Source organism: Dendrobates tinctorius, unplaced genomic scaffold (genome assembly GCF_039654945.1).
Source record: "Dendrobates tinctorius isolate UK_male_01 unplaced genomic scaffold, ASM3965494v1 ptg000103l, whole genome shotgun sequence".
NCBI lineage: Eukaryota > Metazoa > Chordata > Amphibia > Anura > Dendrobatidae > Dendrobates > Dendrobates tinctorius.
The window spans coordinates 5,727,880-5,747,808 of NW_027361771.1; the positions used below are offsets into that span (position 1 = coordinate 5,727,880).

Below are 19,929 nucleotides of genomic sequence, written 5' to 3' on the forward strand. Positions count from 1 at the left end.
AATTCATTGATATAGTAGACAGCACATGCAACTTTCCTTCAGTAGAAACATTTATAAGTGCTTTTTGACAATCTTTCAAAGTTGCAAAATGAAGCTGCTTGGGATTTGGTCATATTCTTGTCACTAAATTTGGGTAAATTTGTCACTATTTATGGGCATTTCCGTTGTTATAAAATTATAGTCCTTTGGTATGTATAGTAGAATTCCTATAAAAGTTGTAACTTGTACGCAAATTGCCTCGTCAGAGAGGACGAGGACTTGAACTCTTCAGCGCCACCTGTTTGAAGCAGCAAACATACAAGTCACTATCGACCACTTAATGAGTCTTGCAATATGACTTAGGATAAAAGATAAATCAGAATCGATGTTTTAGGCTATTGGCCCTCGTCAGTGCAAAGTATGAGAACTGATTTGGGTAGGTGAGAGGCTCTGGACTGAGGTCTAAGGAGTAACTTTTTCCTCTTGTGGAGAGTGACATACCGGCTCTGGCATGTCAAGGTAAGGAGGCTTAATCGCCCAGCAAAGGTTGTAGTCTTCTATGACTTGTATATGGTGACCAGTGTTACATTCCTCAGTGCATTATATGGTGACACTTACTTCACTGTGGCCTTTGTTGTGTGTATGTGCTGTACACCACCAAGATCTGTGCTGTAAAGTGCTTGGCAAATCACAGAATTACTGTCTGATTGCTCTTAAGGAGAGGAAGAAGTTATGAATTCATTGTAGGGCCCAAGAGCAGAAGACATACTATGGTCTGTTCTGTGTCTAAATTCAAGTAAGATTAAGGACAAACTTATCAAAGACTTTACACTAAAAAATGTAGCGATTTTTATGTAAGCTCTGCTGCTTTTCTGAAATGTGGGTAGATCTTAATGTGTCCTAGTACAATCCATTATTTACTACAATTTACAACAAACAGTGCCATAAATTGTAACATAAATTACTTAGGGGATTGAAAATTATATATGGTACTAATTAAATAATTAACTAACATGATGCTGAGTGACGATTAACTTCTGGTGTAGAAGATGTTGCCAAACTGTTAATGATTTGTACCACTGCCAAATTATTGCAACCAAACTTAATCCTTTTGTTTTGGAACAACTCTCCCCAAAATTCAATAGCTGCCACAATGGGGAATAGCTCCAGTAATGCCATGTTATGTACAAAACTTTTTTCTTTCCATTCATCTGGCCACGATCCAGCAAAACATTTGCCCTGAAAATAAGCACCTAAACCATGTGATCTCCATGAGTCAGTAAATAATTCCAATTCGGAACTCTCCCTCAGCTCCTCCATTAAAACCGACTTTACGTTAAACTGTAAAAATTTGTATTCCTCTCATCACATACCAGGTGGTAAGAAAAATGGGCAGAACTAGGGTGAAGTCACTGTGAGTCCCACACATCTACTATAATTTATGCTAGATTATGACACATATTATAAAAAGAATCTAAGACCTGCTCTTGCAGGTGCAGATTTCAATTTTGGCATCCAGACAGCCTAAAATCTGTGCCAGATTTTTTAAGAGGAGTGTGCCTCTCAATAACTCACTCCAATTTTACTTCAGGATACTTAGCCTTAAGACTAGCATATACTGTAAATGGACAGTTTTAGTAAATTATCCCCTATAATTTAATATACCAGTTAATGAAATCCAGAATCAGAAATGTTAAGCTAAGTGCAGAACTGGTAAGTGAGGATAACAATTAGGCTAGGACTACACAGGCACTGCATGAATGACTTGATAGCAGCTAAAGCTAATGATAATGAATGTGGTCCTGCAAAAATTCGGCAGGTGGAGATTTATGCTGACTGCTAGGTTGATATGACCGCAACTTGTGGGTCGTAGCCCAGTCATATTTACTCTAAGGTGCAATGTAGAAATACAACATTGTGATCTTATGTCTTGCAATTAGTCATATTTTAGTAAAAGTCATATAGATTACCTGAAATACTGACTCTCTACTGTTATTTCTAAACAGGCATACTGTAGGCTGCAGCCAGTTGGTAGCTAGTCTCAGGTGGAATAGTGGATTGGTGCTACAACAGTTATTTTATCCATAGGAAATCAGTAATTGTCTAATTTTCTTAAAGGTGACACTCAGAAGTTGGAGACTGTGTGGCTATCAGGGATTTGTCAAAATGAGAAGAATGAGGCGGTGAGCAGTAAACTGGACATTGACAACATGGCCGGAGTCTTCTATATGCTTCTGGTGGCTATGGGGTTGAGTCTTCTGGTCTTCTCTTGGGAACACCTTGTGTACTGGAGGATGAGGCACTGTGTAGCCAGTTCTTGTGTGGAACAGAGTCTGCTGGGGATCAGTCGGGTAAGGAGAATGTGGAATTAGAAAACAAGACCTTGACTTCTGGTGCTGCTCGAATGAAAGAGAATCACATCCAATGGTGTTATAAACGCTCTTGATAATATCTTACAAGTGCACAATTCAGCACCATTTGGAGCAGAAACTTGTTTGGTTGATGAAGGAGCATCTGCTCCAATGCACATTTCTTTCTGCTCTTGAAATTAAAGGTATCATGAAATATACTGTATATGACACACCATCAGATTTGATCCTACTGTTTTTAAAGCGCTCTAGAACCAAAGAGACACATTTTGCCAGATTTTCAGCCCTCAGTGATCTTAGCCTTTTTGCTAACTGTGATGGACTACTCTTTTTAAAACAAACTGCCTCATTGCCAACAAGGACACAGGGAATTAATGCAATGGTTTTGGAAAGGAAAAATGAAACAAGTCCTTCATGGCAAAATCTGGTACTGTTATAGAGCCTTATTTGATTACTTGGTATGCCATTGCTGCTAATTTTTATGTAAATTAAGTAAAGACTAAATCCTTGTAGAATGAAAGAGAAAATAAATCCCATTTAATGGAAGTCATACAGCCAAGTTCTTATTTGTAGTAATCTTGGAAGAAAATTAATATTTTCATCTGCCTTTAGAAGTTCTGAGCTTGTATACTAAGCCCTTGCTATCTGTGCTTAGTGGAGATGAATATTAGATCTGCATAGATATAGCAAGAGACACATAACTACTCAGCAAGTCTTTCTGAGCAGCTGTAGATTGGGATTTCCTGATACTTACAAAATGTTTTTCCAACTAACAGACATACACTTATTCAAATTTCTCACTTCTGTTCTTAATTCTTTAGGGGATTTACAGTTGTTTTCGTGGGGTTCAAAGTCCATCTCGTGGTCCTCCTTGCCCTGACCCGGATGTAACGGGGACACCAGTGCCAGCTAATGTATTGAGGGTACTGCAAACAGCAAGGGATCTGGTTTCTTCTTCTGGAGTTGAAGGTTCCCTGGAGACTGCATCTCATGCTCTACGTACATGGAGACAGCGGAGCGCAAGTCTTCAAGCTGCTTTTTCTGTGCAGGGATCACAGCAGCCAATTCAAATAACTTCATCTCCTCAGTGTGGTGTCATCACCAAACCGGTAGCAACTTTAAATCATGCACCAAGTGGATCACTTATTTCTCCTGCATTAAGATCTTCTCATGGAGCATGTTTTCCACCAGTGGATATAGACCTCCCATTAACTCCAACACTCAAGTTCCTTTGTCAGGATAATGCCCCAAAGGTTTCTCTCACCTCACTGAATGGAAACATACAAGAAACAAAATTAGGCATCAGCAGCAGCCCTTCTGATATTTCTCACCTTACAATTAGCAAAAGACTGGAGCCAACGCACAGACAGTCCACCACTTCCACTGCAGCTCCTCAGCACTGCAGATCTTGGTTCCCTTCCCCTATTCCAAGGCGAGTATCAAGACGGCCTTACCTGCTGTTTGATTCCCTCCATAGGGAAGATTTGAGGTTACACCAAAGATGTGGTGGACCTTACTACTGTTCTCTTCCTCATACCTCTCATGTATGCCCTTTCTGCAGCAACAGCAATAGCTATCCTATGAGGCATAGAGGAGGAAAATGGGGTAACCCTGTTTCCAATACGTCTTCCCAAAATGAAGCATGCTTGCAGGAGACAATCTCCACACATGCCATACCATCCACCTTAACTAACAGAGACTCACACACTGTTTTTAGCATGGCTCCTCTAGGAAGGACTGCGTGTTACTCTGACATGGGAAATAATAGGAATCCCTCCTCTTCATCTTTAGGAACATTTCCAGGTGGCAGAGCAAGAACCCACCATCCTACTGAAACATGGAGGAGAATAAGTTGGGAATCAGAAGTGTGACATTTATGGAATACCTGTGTGTATTAGGACGATAAAAACTGTGCCAGATTTGAAGGATCACAGTTGACTGTCGAAGCTCAGGTGCAGGACATAAAAATAGAGGTCTGTGAAATGCTCTATACCTAACTAGAAAAAGGCCGTAGTGGTGTTATCAATGGAGTGGATTAGGTACAAACTCTCATATTGTCACTTTACATTAAAGGGTATGTTCACATTAGAACACAATTTCAACAGCATATTTAAAATTTTGTAATATTCTGCTTTACTTATCTTGTACTGATTCTATGTTACAATCTTTTTTATGGACAGAGCTGCATTAATAGTTATAGTGGTTCATATTAGAAACAGTCATTAAGTTTGTCGTCACATCCCATAAAATTACATGGGCTCCTATAATGCAGTAGAATGGTCAGCTTTTCTTCAAACTCTGTTGTACAATATCATTGTCTAATAACAGCACTTCTCAATATGCAGATCATCAGATGAAGCTTTGTACTGACTTTAAGGCTGGAAGTACTGTTGTGAGATTTCATCTCGAAGCCTGCAGAACTTTAGAACAGGGTATAAATCAGGATCAGTACAAAATAAATAATGCATTGTATTTTTAAAGTTACTTAAACGGATTGTCGACCCCAAAGCCTTGCAGTTTGCTGAATCTTAATAGTGTGTAAGGTACACATCATTAAGTTTCTGCTTTGCTTGCTGGATCCTGCGGCTGTCACATGACTGCAAGGATGTGATTTCCAGAGACTGGAGTCTCAGCTTATTCTCTCAATAGAAGAAGCTGAGACCCTTTTAAAGGTGTGTTCCCATCTCATACATTTATGGTACAATCCATAGGAGATCTAAAAGATTTACACCTCTCGGAATGGAAAAGTGGCTACGCATGTGTGTTTTTCTCTCTGTTCACTTTTATGGGAATTCCGAAAATAGTTGAAGATGCTTAGGAACTAAACCAATCAGATACTTACGTCCATACCCTCTGACTATGTCATAAATATCTGAGCTGGGAATACCCCTTCTACTGGTTCTATATGTAACTGGAAAAATTGTTCAATGGTGTCCACCAGAGACTTCAATCGTAATTATCAGCAATATAAGGTTATAACAATACTCACTTCTTAAAAACCAGAAAAGGTATACTGTAGATGTACAGTAAGATCATCTGCTTAATCTGCCATCTTAATCTAAGTATTCATCATGAGTATTTGGTAAGTTTTGATGTTGCAAATTTTCTGAGGTGTGTGTGCACCAGATATCTAAATTAGGTTACCTGCATTGAATTTTTTTACATACAGTTTTATCTTGTTTTTCTTTTTCAGCTGCGATTTTTGCCTTTTTTGGTATGTCATATTTTAATTAAAATTGCTTTGTTTTGGATACTTCCGGTAAGTTAGTTTTGATAACACTTTATTGCTAATGTGAAGAGCAGGTTACATGCATTTGTAGTGCATTTCGTCTGCATATGCGTTTTTTATTTATGGATTTTTCTCATCTTGTTCAAATCTTTGTTGAACACCCACAAATAAAACACATATTTACCACAAAAGAAATTGGCATGTTGCGAATTTCAAACCCACAGCATTGGTCACTTTACACATCTTTAAAAGATAAGCAAAATGGGCATGAGATTTCTATAAATTCCATACACTTTACTGGAACTGTAAGCCTGTGTGCACACGTTGCATTTTTTAACAGCGTTTTTAAATCTTGGATTTTTCACAAACCCTGAAGGGAATCCTAATGCCAGCAAAGTGAATAAGAATCCTGAAGTGTCATGCACACGTTACTTAATTGTGCCATGCAGATTTGGGGCAGATTCAGATCTTCAGCTTGTCAACTCTTTCAGCGTGTTTGCAGCATTTTTTCACCCATTGACTTCAATGGAATCAGTTAAAAATGCTATAAAAACATAGGTATAAAAATTATTGTAGATTTGCTGCATTTTGTAGCTTTTTTGCATGAGTTTTTATACAGCAGTGAGTGCTATAGAGCTAGATAAAAGAAATGGATTATAGATTGCTATAGATAGACAGACAGACAAACATATAGACATATAATTGCACAACCTCCCGACATATAATAAAATTGCACCTTGTGGCGCTTATTGGACAGCTTTATATGATTACGGTAAATAAAGAAATGAATGAAAAAAATGACATGGGTGTATTTTTATGGGTTTTTATTTCTTACTGGGTTAACAACGGGGTTGTCTAACACCAGGGCTTGATGTCAACTGTGCTTTTGGACACTTAACAGCTGACATAAACTCCAAGCCCCATTACCCTGACTGCCAATGTACCAGTGCAATCGGGAAAAACTAAGGTTAAGCGCCAAAATTGGTGCATCTAATGTGATGCGCCACTTCTGGGACAGCTGCAGGCTAGTATTTTTTAGGCTGGGAATGGCCCAATATCCATGGACCTTCCCAGCCTAACAATATCAGCCCACAGCTGTCTGCTTTACCTTTGCTGGGTACAAAAAATGAGGGGTACCCAACATTGTTTTTTTCATTTATTTATTTAACTATAAGAAGCTGTCCAATAAGCTCCACAGGGTACAATTTTATATGTCAGGGGGTTGTGCAATTATATGTCTATATATCTGTCAGCCTGTCTATATGTCTGTCTTTCAATGTCGGTATGTCTATGCCTACACGTCTGTCTATCGACATTGATTATCTATCTCTATAGGATCCATTGCTGTCCAAAACCGCATTGAAAACACTGTGTTTTCCTGCCAAGAGATGCAGAAATGGAGCCGAAATTTTTGCATCCAAACACTCAAATATGTGTGCACATAGCTTAAGACGCTACATTTTTTGCACAACAAAAAATATGCTGCATCAAAAACTCACCAAATATTCATTTAACCTTAATCTAGAAAGCAACAAATATTATTGTGATTAAACCAGGGATTTCTGTCTCCTCATCTTGGAGTTTTCTAAAGTTGCTATTGTATTAAATGGTTACAGATAGAGATGAGCAGATGGCAACCACAGTTCACTGTCTTGGTCAATGCTCTAGTTGTGAACAGGAGCTGCATGAATTTTCTTACCCCCAGGGATCAGCATATATTTAGCCAGACTGACGAGACATCACCTGTGCGCCACATGTATAATGTTACGACAGGCCGGCAAATGAAATTATGCATCAAGTCCGAAGCTCAGAGAATTCACGCAACTCCTGTCCACAGCCAGGCAGCGCTAATGTGGACCATGTATCATGGTTGTGCAAAGCAATACACTCATCTCTAGTTACAGGATTATAGCGCAGAAAGGAAACGACATTTTTGTAAATTAGTATGTGTCGCAAGTCAAGTGTAAATCTTCTAGTAGGAATTTAACATATTTTTATCAAGATACTTATGTTTTTTATTGCCAAGAAACAGCTCAAGATGTAATGTTGTGGATGATGGTACATTAAAAGGCTATGCAACCATGTGGATATTACTCCAGTGCATATAAAATAAACAATAAAGTGATTTCCCACACACAAAATACATTTAATATATCTTGTAAGAATAATAAGTTTCACAATTGGATGTGCTAAAAAATTTTTCCTGTACTGAGAAATCTTATACATATACCCCATCTGTGTACTGTGTAATGGCTGTGTCTGACCACACAGGCAGGGGAGGAAGCAAAAGAGAATATACAGACAGGAAAGCATGGGATTGCAGCGGATTCTCTCTGTGAGGTAAAATATATTTTTAAACAGGTATGGTAATGTTATAGCTCACAGAAAGAATCAGCTGTGATCCCATGCTGTCCTGTCTGTATTCCCTCTATTGCTTCCTCCCCTGCCCAGGAGCTGTAGTATGATCAGACCATGTTCCGGTATGGTCATACACAGCCATTACACAGTACTTAGCAGGGGCACATTTATAAGATTATCTCAGCACAGAAACATTTTTTTTAACACATCCAATTGTGGAACTTAAATATTAAAATGTACTTTGTTAGTAGGACAACCCATTTAGGCAACTATGTAAATAGCCTTAATTAAAAATATCCTATCGCTTAGCGTTTACAGCTCCTGTGCAGATCTTTGTGTCACCATAGTTCAACCATAAAAACCTTGTGTAGTCCAAGGTATGCGGTCCAGAAATAGGGAATAGATTTGAGAGAGCATTATTGCTGAACCACACTATGGATGCTTTGTTTATAGTCTATGTAGTAGTGCAAACATACTTGCTAATGTTCCTAGACTATCTGGGAAAAAGGTGATACATCCTGTACACTCAGAAGAGCTGGAAAATCTCCTAGGTGCATGCTTAATCCACCAGAAACTCCAAAAAAGTGGCAATTACAGAAAAATTCCTCAACAGAGAGGGTATAGAAGAGGTATATTGTGGGCAATCAATAGGCGTGGAGAAACAGTGGATTGGCAGGGCATAAAAAGGGGTATGGATTTTCAGAAAAATGTTTGCCAACACTTCTAAGCTGCATACTCTCTTCTCCTGGACAAGTTGACTAGAAATCTTAAGAAGCTGGAAGCACAAAATTATAGGAGCTTTTCAATCAGCAATGTTTACAAAGATACTTCATTTTCTTTGTATTAGATGTATGGAGCAATAAGTAATTGTGAATATAGACTTAAAATTAAGGTATTCTGATTTCTCAGAAGTCTATATTCATTAGTTGAGGATTAAAGGGGTATTCCCATCTCTACGATCCTATGCCAATATGTAGTAGGTGTAATAATAATAATATTAATATTAGCAAATACCTCAAATTAGAAATGTAGTAGAATCAATAATAGTATTCACACTGACGCTCACCTATAAATGCACCCCTCAGCAGCTGGAACCAAGACAGAAAATGTGACCATTCTGTCGTAAGGAAAGACTCTGCAAATAAATAATGATACTGCGCTTAAGGGTGTGTACTTGCAACAAAGTGGAAGGTGGTGCAAACGGCCTTCCGGTTACTTACTGTACAAGAATAGGCGATGCGGCCCCTTCAATTCTGCATCAGTCACTTATTGGGGTCGCTGGTAGTATTCTATTTTAAAAAATGCAGCAAATGGGCCAACATTTCAAATTACAAAAGGTAAAAGGAACTTGGGCACGTACAGCCAACCACTTACAAAGGTACGGCCTTTCGAAACAAGTTGATCATCTTTTGGGTCTCAGCGCCGCTCCGTAGCCCCTGTGACGTTACACGCGAGCTCTCACTGTCAGCCATTTTTTCTTCCCGGCTGGTATCCTAGGACGCCTCCGATCGGGGCCTCCCTGGCTCTGCACAGCTTCCCCGCTCTCCTGCCATTCTACTCACCGCAGAACGCACATTCCACTCACTGCGGTGTAGACGCTGGGATGCAACTTTGCTATCTGAAAAACGGGACTTGCCATTTCCCCGCTCTCCTGCCATTCTTCCCACTGCAGAAAATACATCCCGCTCACTGTGAGGTATACGCTGAGACACAAGTATGCAATCTGCAAACGGGACTTACCACTACCTTGGTAAATGATTGGCCGTACGTGCCCAAGTTCCTTTTACCTTTTATAATTTGAAATGTTGGCCCATTTGCTGCATTTGTTTAAATAGGATACTACCAGCGACCCCAATAAGCGACTGATGCAGAATTAAAGGGGCCGCATCTCCTATCATTGTAAATAATTGGAAGACCATTTGCACCACCTTCCACTTTGTTGCAAACACACACCCTTAAGCACAGTTTCATTATTTATTCGCAGAAATGTAGTGTAGTTTCTTCTGATCTGATATGTCTATTTCCTTATGTGTAGGCATTGCAGGACCTTAGGTATCCTTGGTTACTACCATTGATGTAGTGAGAGTTAGTTAGCCAATTGCTGGTGGTCATAACCATGGATACCTAAGGTCCTGCAATGCCTGCACATGAGGAAAGAGACACTACAGTATATTACATTTCTAATTGGAGATATTTGCTAATATTATTATTACACCTATTACATATTTTAAGGAAAGACCTGATTCTGCTGGTTAAATACAAAATACATTAACTGAGGAGGGAGATATTACTCTTTTTAAAAAAATAAATAAGTGCATTAATCCAGTCGGTTACAGTGCCTTTTATGTACCAGGCTCACTGAGATATCTTTTAACTCTTACTACCTTGTTCCACAAAAAGCATGCTTTTTATTTGATGCCAGAGAGCAAAAGAAAAACAAGCTGTCTTGTTAAAAGTATAGTGATAAAGTATAAATACAGATGAGGCTGGTTTACCTATACATAGATACTTATTTTTTATACCTATTGTTAATTTACCATTTTCATTTTAACATTATATATCAATAATGTGTTACAATATTTGACACTGTAGATCGAAAGTATCACAAGCAATAAAAAGGAAGTAATCATTTCCATTAACATGTGATTTAAGGTTTGTCCAAGGTCATGCAAACCATGTGGCTGCTATAGGACATAATTTCATTCGCTTTGCTATTGAGCTTCAGAACTCCCCACCCCTGAGGAACTGAATTGTAAGCAAGCAAATTGAGCTTCAGAACTCCCCACCCCTGAGGAACTGAATTGTAAGCAAGCAAGGAAATAGGGAACTGACCAAAGCATCAAGTAAAAGGTGTAGAAGGAGAAACAAAGACTATTTCATTCCTTCTGTCCTGGTTAGCAAAACAAGTACCAAAATAGGATGCTTTTTTTTCTACATACACCACAAGTTGAGTTTCCCTAACCCTTACTAGTCACAATTATGAAAAAGAAATGTATTTTTATACCTAATATTTAATCTATTTTTTTTATTTCAACTAGAATTCTCAGTGGTGTATTTATAATTTTGCGTCGTGTGAACTCCAAGTATCACAAGCGATACATAAAGCAATATTTTCCATTACTCCGAAATTCTCGACTTTCTCAATAGCTTGTTCAGTATTTCAAATAACGGACTGATTATGCACCCACCATAGTTATGCAGACGCTAATTGCCCAATAATCGTGATTAATGAAAGCTTCATGATTATTTACCGAGGTGAACATTATGGTCATAAAAAAATTGATGTGCCATTTATATCCCACCGCAAACTGAGAGAACTATAAATTGTGTTCATAGAGCCTCTTTTATTATGCAACTTGCGTTGGTTTGAAGGCGTAGATACCTCCTGTGTTGCCTTCTCTTATAATGATCATTTTTCTTATATTATGGTGAGGGTAGTTATGTGGGGGGCGGAAAAGCCTTGTGCCATGGGTGTGAGATGCACTTAAAGGGGTTATCTTGTTTCGAAAACCCATTTTCCAATACGCTATGAGGGCATTTTGAGTTGATGAGAGGAACTACTCTTTTTGGGTTTCCATCGATAACCTGCACCAGAGATGGGCTACAGTCTCATTCTTTCTATGGAACCTGGCACATTCATACATTAACATGCACATCCTATTAAACTCACTTGGGAACATGCAGTGCTTCATTTATCCTATGATGGGACCAGCAAAAACTTTAACATCTGCTACTTGGATCCCCTGCAGATTACAGCTGATAGCTGTTAAGGTGGGGTGGGGGTACCTCAAATATTATTAAAGGGGTTCTCCGCTCTTTCATTTTACCTTGTTTGTTAGAATATTAGTTGTGATATATACCATTTCAACAGCAGATTCCTAGTGGAGGCAAACCAGTTTAGCATCTAGCAGCACCAGGGCAGGGTATATTGATGATTGGGCCACTAAACTACAAATACATGTATGCATGTTTGCATACAGGGCTATATGTTTATTACTACTTAGGGATATGTGGGACTCCAAGCCAAATCTTTGTGAAAGTCTCGTTTTGCTCTTAAATATTATTCTAAAAGCTGTCATAAGGTACAATGGATGAACTTACGGCTGTGAATGATAAATGATACAGCAGAAAACTACATATTACTATATAAGGCAGCTGTCAAGCAAGACGACAGTTATCTCACAATGAAACAGATCACTTTTAATAGAGGTTACTTGTAGTAGACGCTATTATTTACTGTTGCAGAAACTGTTTCCGTGATTGCTGATAACTTACAAAGATATTTCATTCACATACTCCATGATAAAGTGAAACCTTAGTCGCATGAAACCCAATATGTTCTATGAAGGCTCAAATCTATGTGTAAAAAGTCAAGTATTGGTAGAAATATGCAAGTATGGTCTTCAGTCCTATACAAAATAATTACATGCATTCTAAAGCACAAACACAGGCAAAAATGTAAATTTATAACCAGAGATAGGCGAACCCAAACACCTAAAGTTCGGGTACTGTACCGAACACCTACTGTTCGAGCATGGACCCTGAATACTGACTTCTCCAGGAAGTCCGTGTTACTGTTTGACTTCAGCACACCCAACACTGGGTGTTTCTTGAGATGTCATCTGCATGACAGCGTGAGAAACACCAGCACCTCTGATCAGCGGTAAGATCATTACTGCTGGTCAGTGCGATGAGGCTCCCACGCTGTCAGATGACAGAGTGAGCCAGCAGCTGTGACCTGAGATAAAAAGTTTACCTCTGGTCATAGGCATTGGCTGATGGGATTACTAGTCCTATGCCTATGCCTGCTGTCACTGATGGGTGTATCATAAGCTGGTGCATGCGCTATAAATAATAATTAAAAAATGTTGTGGTTCCTCTGCAGCAAGGCAAAACTGACAGCTGCGAGCTGCAACTCTCAGCTGTCAGCTTTAGCAAGGCTGGTTATCAAAAATAGATGGGTCCCACAACTTTTTAAAAATTATTTAAATAGATATTTAACACAGCTAATTATTGCCAAGATGCTACCGTCCAGGATGAAAACCACTGGAGAATGACCTGCTACGAGCAGAGCCTCAGTGACTAGCGGTGACATCATCGGTGTTACCGCAGGTCTCTGGGCCTGCGTTCCAAGCCGGGCCAATGAAGTTCGGTGACTTCAATGAGATAATTACTAGCACAGTGAGAAAAAGTCTTACGGTGCAGCACTGAGCTCAGAGAGTTCACCAAAGTTCACCACAGATGACAGAAAGGCAAACAATAGATGTTTGACCCCCCCATTTGTGTAAATGGGGTCCGGGTTCAGTACTGTTTTGGTATGCGAACCAAACTTTTTTTTCACCTATTCAGCTGATCCCACCAGACCCGAACATCCATGGATTCACCCATCTCTAGTTATAATCCAAACCCATGAAAACTGCTTGATAGATCTAGATTCCCTTAGTTGTACTGAATAAAGCCCACCCATTTATAGCTCTATGTAGAAATTAATGGATCTATATATGTTTAGTTCAGCAGAACAGCAGGTTGATTAAATGTTGCTTCCATTGAATGAACCATGAATCAAAAATTTCTTTCCGGGTTATTAACAATAAGGAATGGTCTTAATAATAAAAAATAAGGCATTCAATTAAATAAAATTAAATTATAGTTATTGTCAAAAGTGTCTTTTGTCAGGATCCTGTGGTACACAATAAACCTTTTAGTCCAGCAAGAGTTAATATCTGTGTCTTGCTGGCTGTTCTTTAGATTGGTCAGCTGATATTGGTTGTTAACCACTCCCATTTGCCTTTAATTAGTCACATGACCCATCAGCTGTTCGTCGGTAATAGAGTTACTTCTTTGCAGACCAGCTAGGGGTTTGGCACCTCCTATTTCGATGGTGTTGCTGCTGTGGGTGTGCAGATTCTTGGTGCCATATTCTCTGCTGGTTTGGAGCTTAGCAGCAGAGCCTGAAGCTGAGTATTTCTCCCTTTTTCTTTGTCTGTCCCGAGTTTGTCACTTCCCCTGTGTTTTACCATCTGCAGTGGTGAGGCTAGCGTCCTTGCCGGCCACTGCACTAACCAGGGTATATTGAAGACAATCAAGGACCAGGCACATGATGGCGACAGGGGGAAGGATCTACATAGGGCAGTAGAGGAGCTTAGGGACAGGCACGGGTTGGTGTCAGGAGGTGTCCCATCCCTCTCTCCCTACCACTAGGGCCTTCCTCTCACTTTTCCATCCCATTGTATTTGTATGTTGTGTCATCCTCCAAACTTACCCATGTCTGAGCATGACATAAATACAAAAAATGGTGGGGGGAACAAGAGGCGCAATAGTGCCCTATCACTAGTGACACTTGAAGTATGAGCGGTATAATACAGTTCCACTCACCTATTCCAGTTGTGTAACCCACAACTGGCTTGAGAGCATATCACAGAATCAGCTGCTGCAGGACCTCCACCAACCACTCGCACATGGAAAAACCTTCAGAAAGTTGTGGGAAACAGGGTGTGTTGCAGTCCGCGCTGCCGAGATTCACAAATCACCTGGGATACAAGATGTTGTAGCAGTGTACTCCTTTATTTCCTCCTACGCATTTCGGCACCCTTCCTGGCACCCTGAGGAAGGTGCCAGGAAGGGCGCCGAAACGCGTAGGAGGAAATAAAGGAGTACACTGCTACAACATCTTGTATCCCAGGTGATTTGTGAATCTCGGCAGCGCGGACTGCAACACACCCTGTTTCCCACAACTTTCTGAGCATGACATAAGTCGTATAAGTAGATAAAGAAAACCAAATCAAACAAATAAGTCAAAAATATTAGACTCAAAAGAACAGGAAGGAAAAAAAATTACGATCTGCAGGCGCTGTCTCACAAGATATAGTAAAAAATTCTGTTTTTATTAATAAAACAATGCATTTCTAGAGAGGAGCACTCTCTTCATCGTGTACAAATAAAAAATACATATAGAGTGAGCTGCATTCTTATAAGCACAAAGCACATATTTAGATTACCCGTATATGCTCGAGTATAAGCCAACCCGAGTATAAGCCAAGGCACCTAATTTTGCCAAGGAGAACTGGGTAAGCTTATTGACTCAAGTATAAGCTAGGTATGCATTGTCCTCGGTCCCTGTTCTGGTATACATGGCTCCCCCGTATACTGAGAGTAGTATAGAAAGTACATATAGAGGGTTATACACAGTATACAGTTGGTTACACCACACAGTATATACAGTATACACAGCAGTATATAAATCATATAATCCTGTATACAGAGGGTTGCACACAGTGTACAGCTGGTTACACCGTACAGTATATACAGCAGTATATAGATCATATACTCCTGTATACAGACGGTTACACACAGTACACCGTGGATTACATGCCCCTGTACACCGTTGGTTGCCCCGCCCAGCACCCACATGAGCCCCGGGTCTCCTCTTACCGAACGAGCAGGAGATGAGGGTGACGGCAAAGGCCAGCTTGGCGGCGACCCCCATGGCTGGCGGAGAGATCCACATGGACAGTGGTAGCACTTACTACAGGAGGCAGGCGGGAGACAGCGGCACCGGTCACCTGCCGGAGTGCAGAGTGAGAAGCAGCTGCAGCTGGGTGAGTGTGGCCCCATGTCCCGGTGCTGGCGGGGAGAAGGCAAACTCTACTCTCTGGAGCAGGAGAACGGGCTGTGGAAGTCCTTGTCACACCAAATCCTGTCATCGCTGGGCCTTCAGCTGCACGGAGCCCGAGCGGTCTCTGCACTTCCCTGCTTCTCCGTTGTCCTGGGGCCATCTTCTTCCAGTGCTCAGCGGTCACGTGGTACCGCTCATTAAGGTAATGAATATGCGCTCCACGCTTATGGGAGTGGAGTCGTGTGCATATTCATTACCTTAATGAGCGGTACCATGTGATTGCTGAGCACAGGAAGAGAAGCTGCCATTCGGGACAAGGGTGATGCAGGGACTTGCAGAGACTGCAACAGGAGGCTGAGTATGATGTCACAGCTGCTAGCTCTTGCTGCTCCCCCCCCTTTCTGGACAATGACTCGTGTATGAGCCAAGGGGGCGTTTTCAGCACAAAAAAATGTGCTGAAAATCTCGGCTTATACATGAGTATATACTGTAATCATTTAACCTGTACCATGTAATTACAATTCCCAGCTAAAAAAATAATTACATATATACAGTATATACCGTATATACTCGTGTATTAGACGAGATTTTCAGATTTTTGGGGGGGGCTGAAAGTCCGCCTCTCAGCTTATACACGAGTCAAATACCTGAAGGTCGGTGGGGGAGGGGGAGCGGGGGTGTCAGAGATCATACTTACCCCCCTGGCGTGGTCTCTGCGGCCCCCCCGCTTCTCCACGGTCTTCCTTCCTGCCTTCAGCGGTCACGTGGTACCACTCATTAAACTCATGAATATGCGCATATTCATGAGTGTAATGAGCGGTATCATGTGACTGCTGAAGGGGCTGCAGAGACCGCGCCAGGAGGGGGTAAGTATAGCGATATTCACCTGTCCCGGGTCCATCGCTGCTCACCGCTGTCTTGCTGCGTCCTCTGTCTGTGACGTTTAGGCAGCAGGGGGTGCGGTGTGGTTAGTGCATGCTGTGCCCTCTGCTGGCTGAACAGTCACTGACACAGGAAGGGCAGACTGTGGTGAGCAGCGATGGAACCCGGACAGGTGAATATCTCAGGTGCTGGGTCCTGAGCAGGAGAGGTGAGTATGACATTTTTTTGCAGCAGCATAAGGGGGCATAATATATGGAGCATCTTATGGGGACAGCATAGGGGGCAGCATATGGGGGCATATTCTATGGGGCAGCATATGGGGGCATAATATATGGAGTATCTTATGGGAGCAGCATATTGGGGCATATTCTATGGAGCAGCATATTGGGGCATATTCTATGAGGCAGCATATGGGGGCATAATATATGGAGCATCTTATGGGGGCATATTCTATGGGGCAGCATATAGGGCATAATCTATGGAGCAGCATATGGGGGCATATTCTATGGAGCAGCATCTGGGGGCATAGTATATGAAGCATCTTATGGAGGCAGCATATGGGGGCATATTCTATGGGGCAACATATGGGGCATATTCTATGGAGCAGCATATGGGGGCATAATCTATGGGGCAGCATATGGGGGCATATTCTATGGAGCAGTATATGGGGGCATAATCTATGGTGCAGCATATGGGGCATATTCTATGGGGCAGCATATGGGGGCATAATCTATGGAGCAGAATATGGGGGCATAATCTATGGAGCATCATAAGGGGCATAATCTATAGAGCATTTTATGGGGGCATAATCTATGGAGCATCTTATGGGGCATAATATATGGAGCATTTTATGGGGGAATAATCTATGGAGCATCTTATGGGGGCATAATCTATGGAGCATCTTATGGGGCCATAACCTTTATGGGGCAGCATATGGGGCATATTATTCTATGGAGCATCTTATGGGGGCATTATTAACCTTTGTGCAGCATTATATCGGGTGTATTTTGTATGAAGCATCTTATGGGGCCCATCATGAACTGTATGGAGCATTATATGGGGCTCCTGATTCAATATGGATATTCAAAAACATTTAACCTACTGATGTCTCAATTAATTTTACTTTTATTGATATCTATTTTTATTTTTTTAAATTTACCAGTAGCTGCTGCATTTTCCACCCTATCTAAGCTTATACGCTAGTGAATAAGTTTTCTCAGTTTTTTGTGGCAAAATTAGGGGGTCGGCTTATACACGAGTATATACAGTATATACATATACAGTATTAATACTGTATATATAGTAGCCTGTTCCACTCGTTGACCACTCTACTGTCAACATTTTTTTCTAATATCTAATCTGTATCTTCTCGCTTTTAGATTCATTCAATTGTGTCTCGTATTTCCATGTGCAAATGAGAATAAGGATGATCCCTCTACAAGGTGACATCCCTTCAGATATCAGATATCTGTAGTCAGATATTAAGTCTCCTCTCAGCCTTCTCTTTTGCAAGCAAAATATTCCCAGATCCTTTAACTGTTTTTCAAAGGACGTACTTTGCAGTCAACTTGTAACAAGGTGGTCCGGGGTGGTAGTCCCAGCCAAGTCAACTAAACCACAGTCAGTAGACACCCCGGCACCTTGCACATGGATAGACCAGACATACACAATCCTCAGACACAACTTACAGTCCAACAGGGAGCAAAAATTAATAACAGAGATTAAATGAAGTACAACACTGGCTTCCTGCCCTTTCCCTAGCAATATCCACTACACTCCTCCCCCCTAAAACATGGCCATCCCCGGCCATGACAGAAATATGGCACATATAGAAAAACTTTGGTGCAATAACTTTCAAAATAAGAGTCCCAGTATCTCTTAAAGCGAGTCCACGAGACCAAGCTCTCCCCCTCCCCTCTTTGACCAGACCACAGGCTTGGCAACAGATCAGTGTGCTGGGCTCAATAGGGGGCCAGTCCAAGGTAAAAGATAGGGGACAAAGTTCCAGGTGCAAAATGTCTTTGCCACAGCTGCATACACAGTTAAGACTCATAGGGTTGTCAGGTCCATGATCCTGCAAGGGGGGCACCAACGGGTGCAAACAAACTGGGAGGAGAGGAAAACAACTGCACATGGCCCTCATCTTGTGGCCACGTCAGACACCACAGTCCTACAGCGCCGTACGAGGCTCCTTGCCCCTTCAGAGACACAGAACAGTCCCTGCATGTTTTTCTTTTTGGGTGCAACAGGAACCAGACTCAGTTTCAAGAAGGCCACTTTAGTCTACACATGGCCGCTGATTCGTGTAATGGGCCACATGTGGGCCCTGCACAAAAATGTAGGTGTGGGATGAGAACCCACTGGAGGAGGAGTCCCCACTTTTCCTCCAGCTCTGCATCCCCTCCAACGGTGATCCCACAGCCCCCAGAGCTGCCGGCTCTGGCAACTCACTGGCGGCCATCACATCAAGTCCAGGCGCCGCTTCTGCCTGCACAGCTGCAGGAACTGCGGCTGCAGCAATCGGCCTCTCCTCATGCGGAGCCTCTCGTGGTGAGCTTGCTTCCCAGTCGGAGGCCATTCTGACTGCCACGGCGTAGGGCCCCCGGGGTCCCTGCTACTTAACAAATGCAACACAATCCCAAATCCGCAGAGGACCATTAAAAGTCAGCGATCCGGCGTTCACGTACACTTTCACTCCAGTCTCGACCTTCTGAATGAAACCATAGCCTCTGGACAGGTCTAGGTGCTGGATCACACCACTGGTCATCCGGCCAGCTGCAGTACCCCCGCCGGGGTGCTGTAATTCCTGAACAATGTGGCGCTCTCAATGCTTCTTCTCCCGAATCACACGTCGTATCAACTGGGCTTCTTCAACAGCAGGGGTCCGGAGCTCCTGCACATACACGCTTCTGGTGCTGGACAGGACAGGTGTGGGCTGGGAGGACACAGGAGCCGCCAACATTGGGGACGATGGTGGAATCGGGAGATGGGGCACAAACTGAGAGGTCAGTGGGGCCACAGGAGGTGAAGAGGCAGCGGTCGGGACAGTAGGTCGTTGGGACAGAAACTTCCTACTCACCGCCGCTGTGTCCAGTGACAGTCCTCCGCGGGAACCAGTGATTTCGGCCACAATTATCTCCCTCAGTGCAGCTTCTAATGTCCTCCGAGCTCCTTCCGGCCACTTGTCGGACCGCCGAAAAGGATGACACTCTACGAGGCCCTCCGAACACCAGGCCTTGAAGTGTAGACCCATCTCCGCCCGGGCTACAGATCTTCTCCAGTCCTGACGGCCGATGCTGCCCCAGAACGTCACTGTTACTCTGGGCACCACACCAGGCCGGGCGGAGTTCTCTGGAGTGGACCCTCTGGACCGTGGCACCGAAGGACCCCGGACGAGCAACCAGGTGTGGCCGACCCCTATCCAGGGACCGTTAGGCACAGGTCTGGGGGTTCGAATGCCACGGTAGCGGGAACCAAGAGGGGCGGCTCGGAATGGA

The 19,929-nt window shown here is 42.2% G+C and overlaps 1 protein-coding gene across 1 annotated transcript in view; it reads left to right on the forward strand.

Moving 5' to 3' along the window:
- GRIN2C (glutamate ionotropic receptor NMDA type subunit 2C) overlaps window positions 1-6,795 on the forward strand; it is a 162,939-nt gene extending 156,144 nt beyond the window's left edge. Inside the window, exons 11-12 of the mRNA XM_073587988.1 lie at window positions 2,098-2,330; window positions 3,170-6,795. Coding sequence (XP_073444089.1) covers window positions 2,098-2,330; window positions 3,170-4,219 — 1,283 coding nt within the window. The 3' untranslated portion in view covers window positions 4,220-6,795. The remainder of the gene's footprint in view (window positions 1-2,097; window positions 2,331-3,169) is intronic.
- Window positions 6,796-19,929: the final 13,134 nt, after the last annotated feature.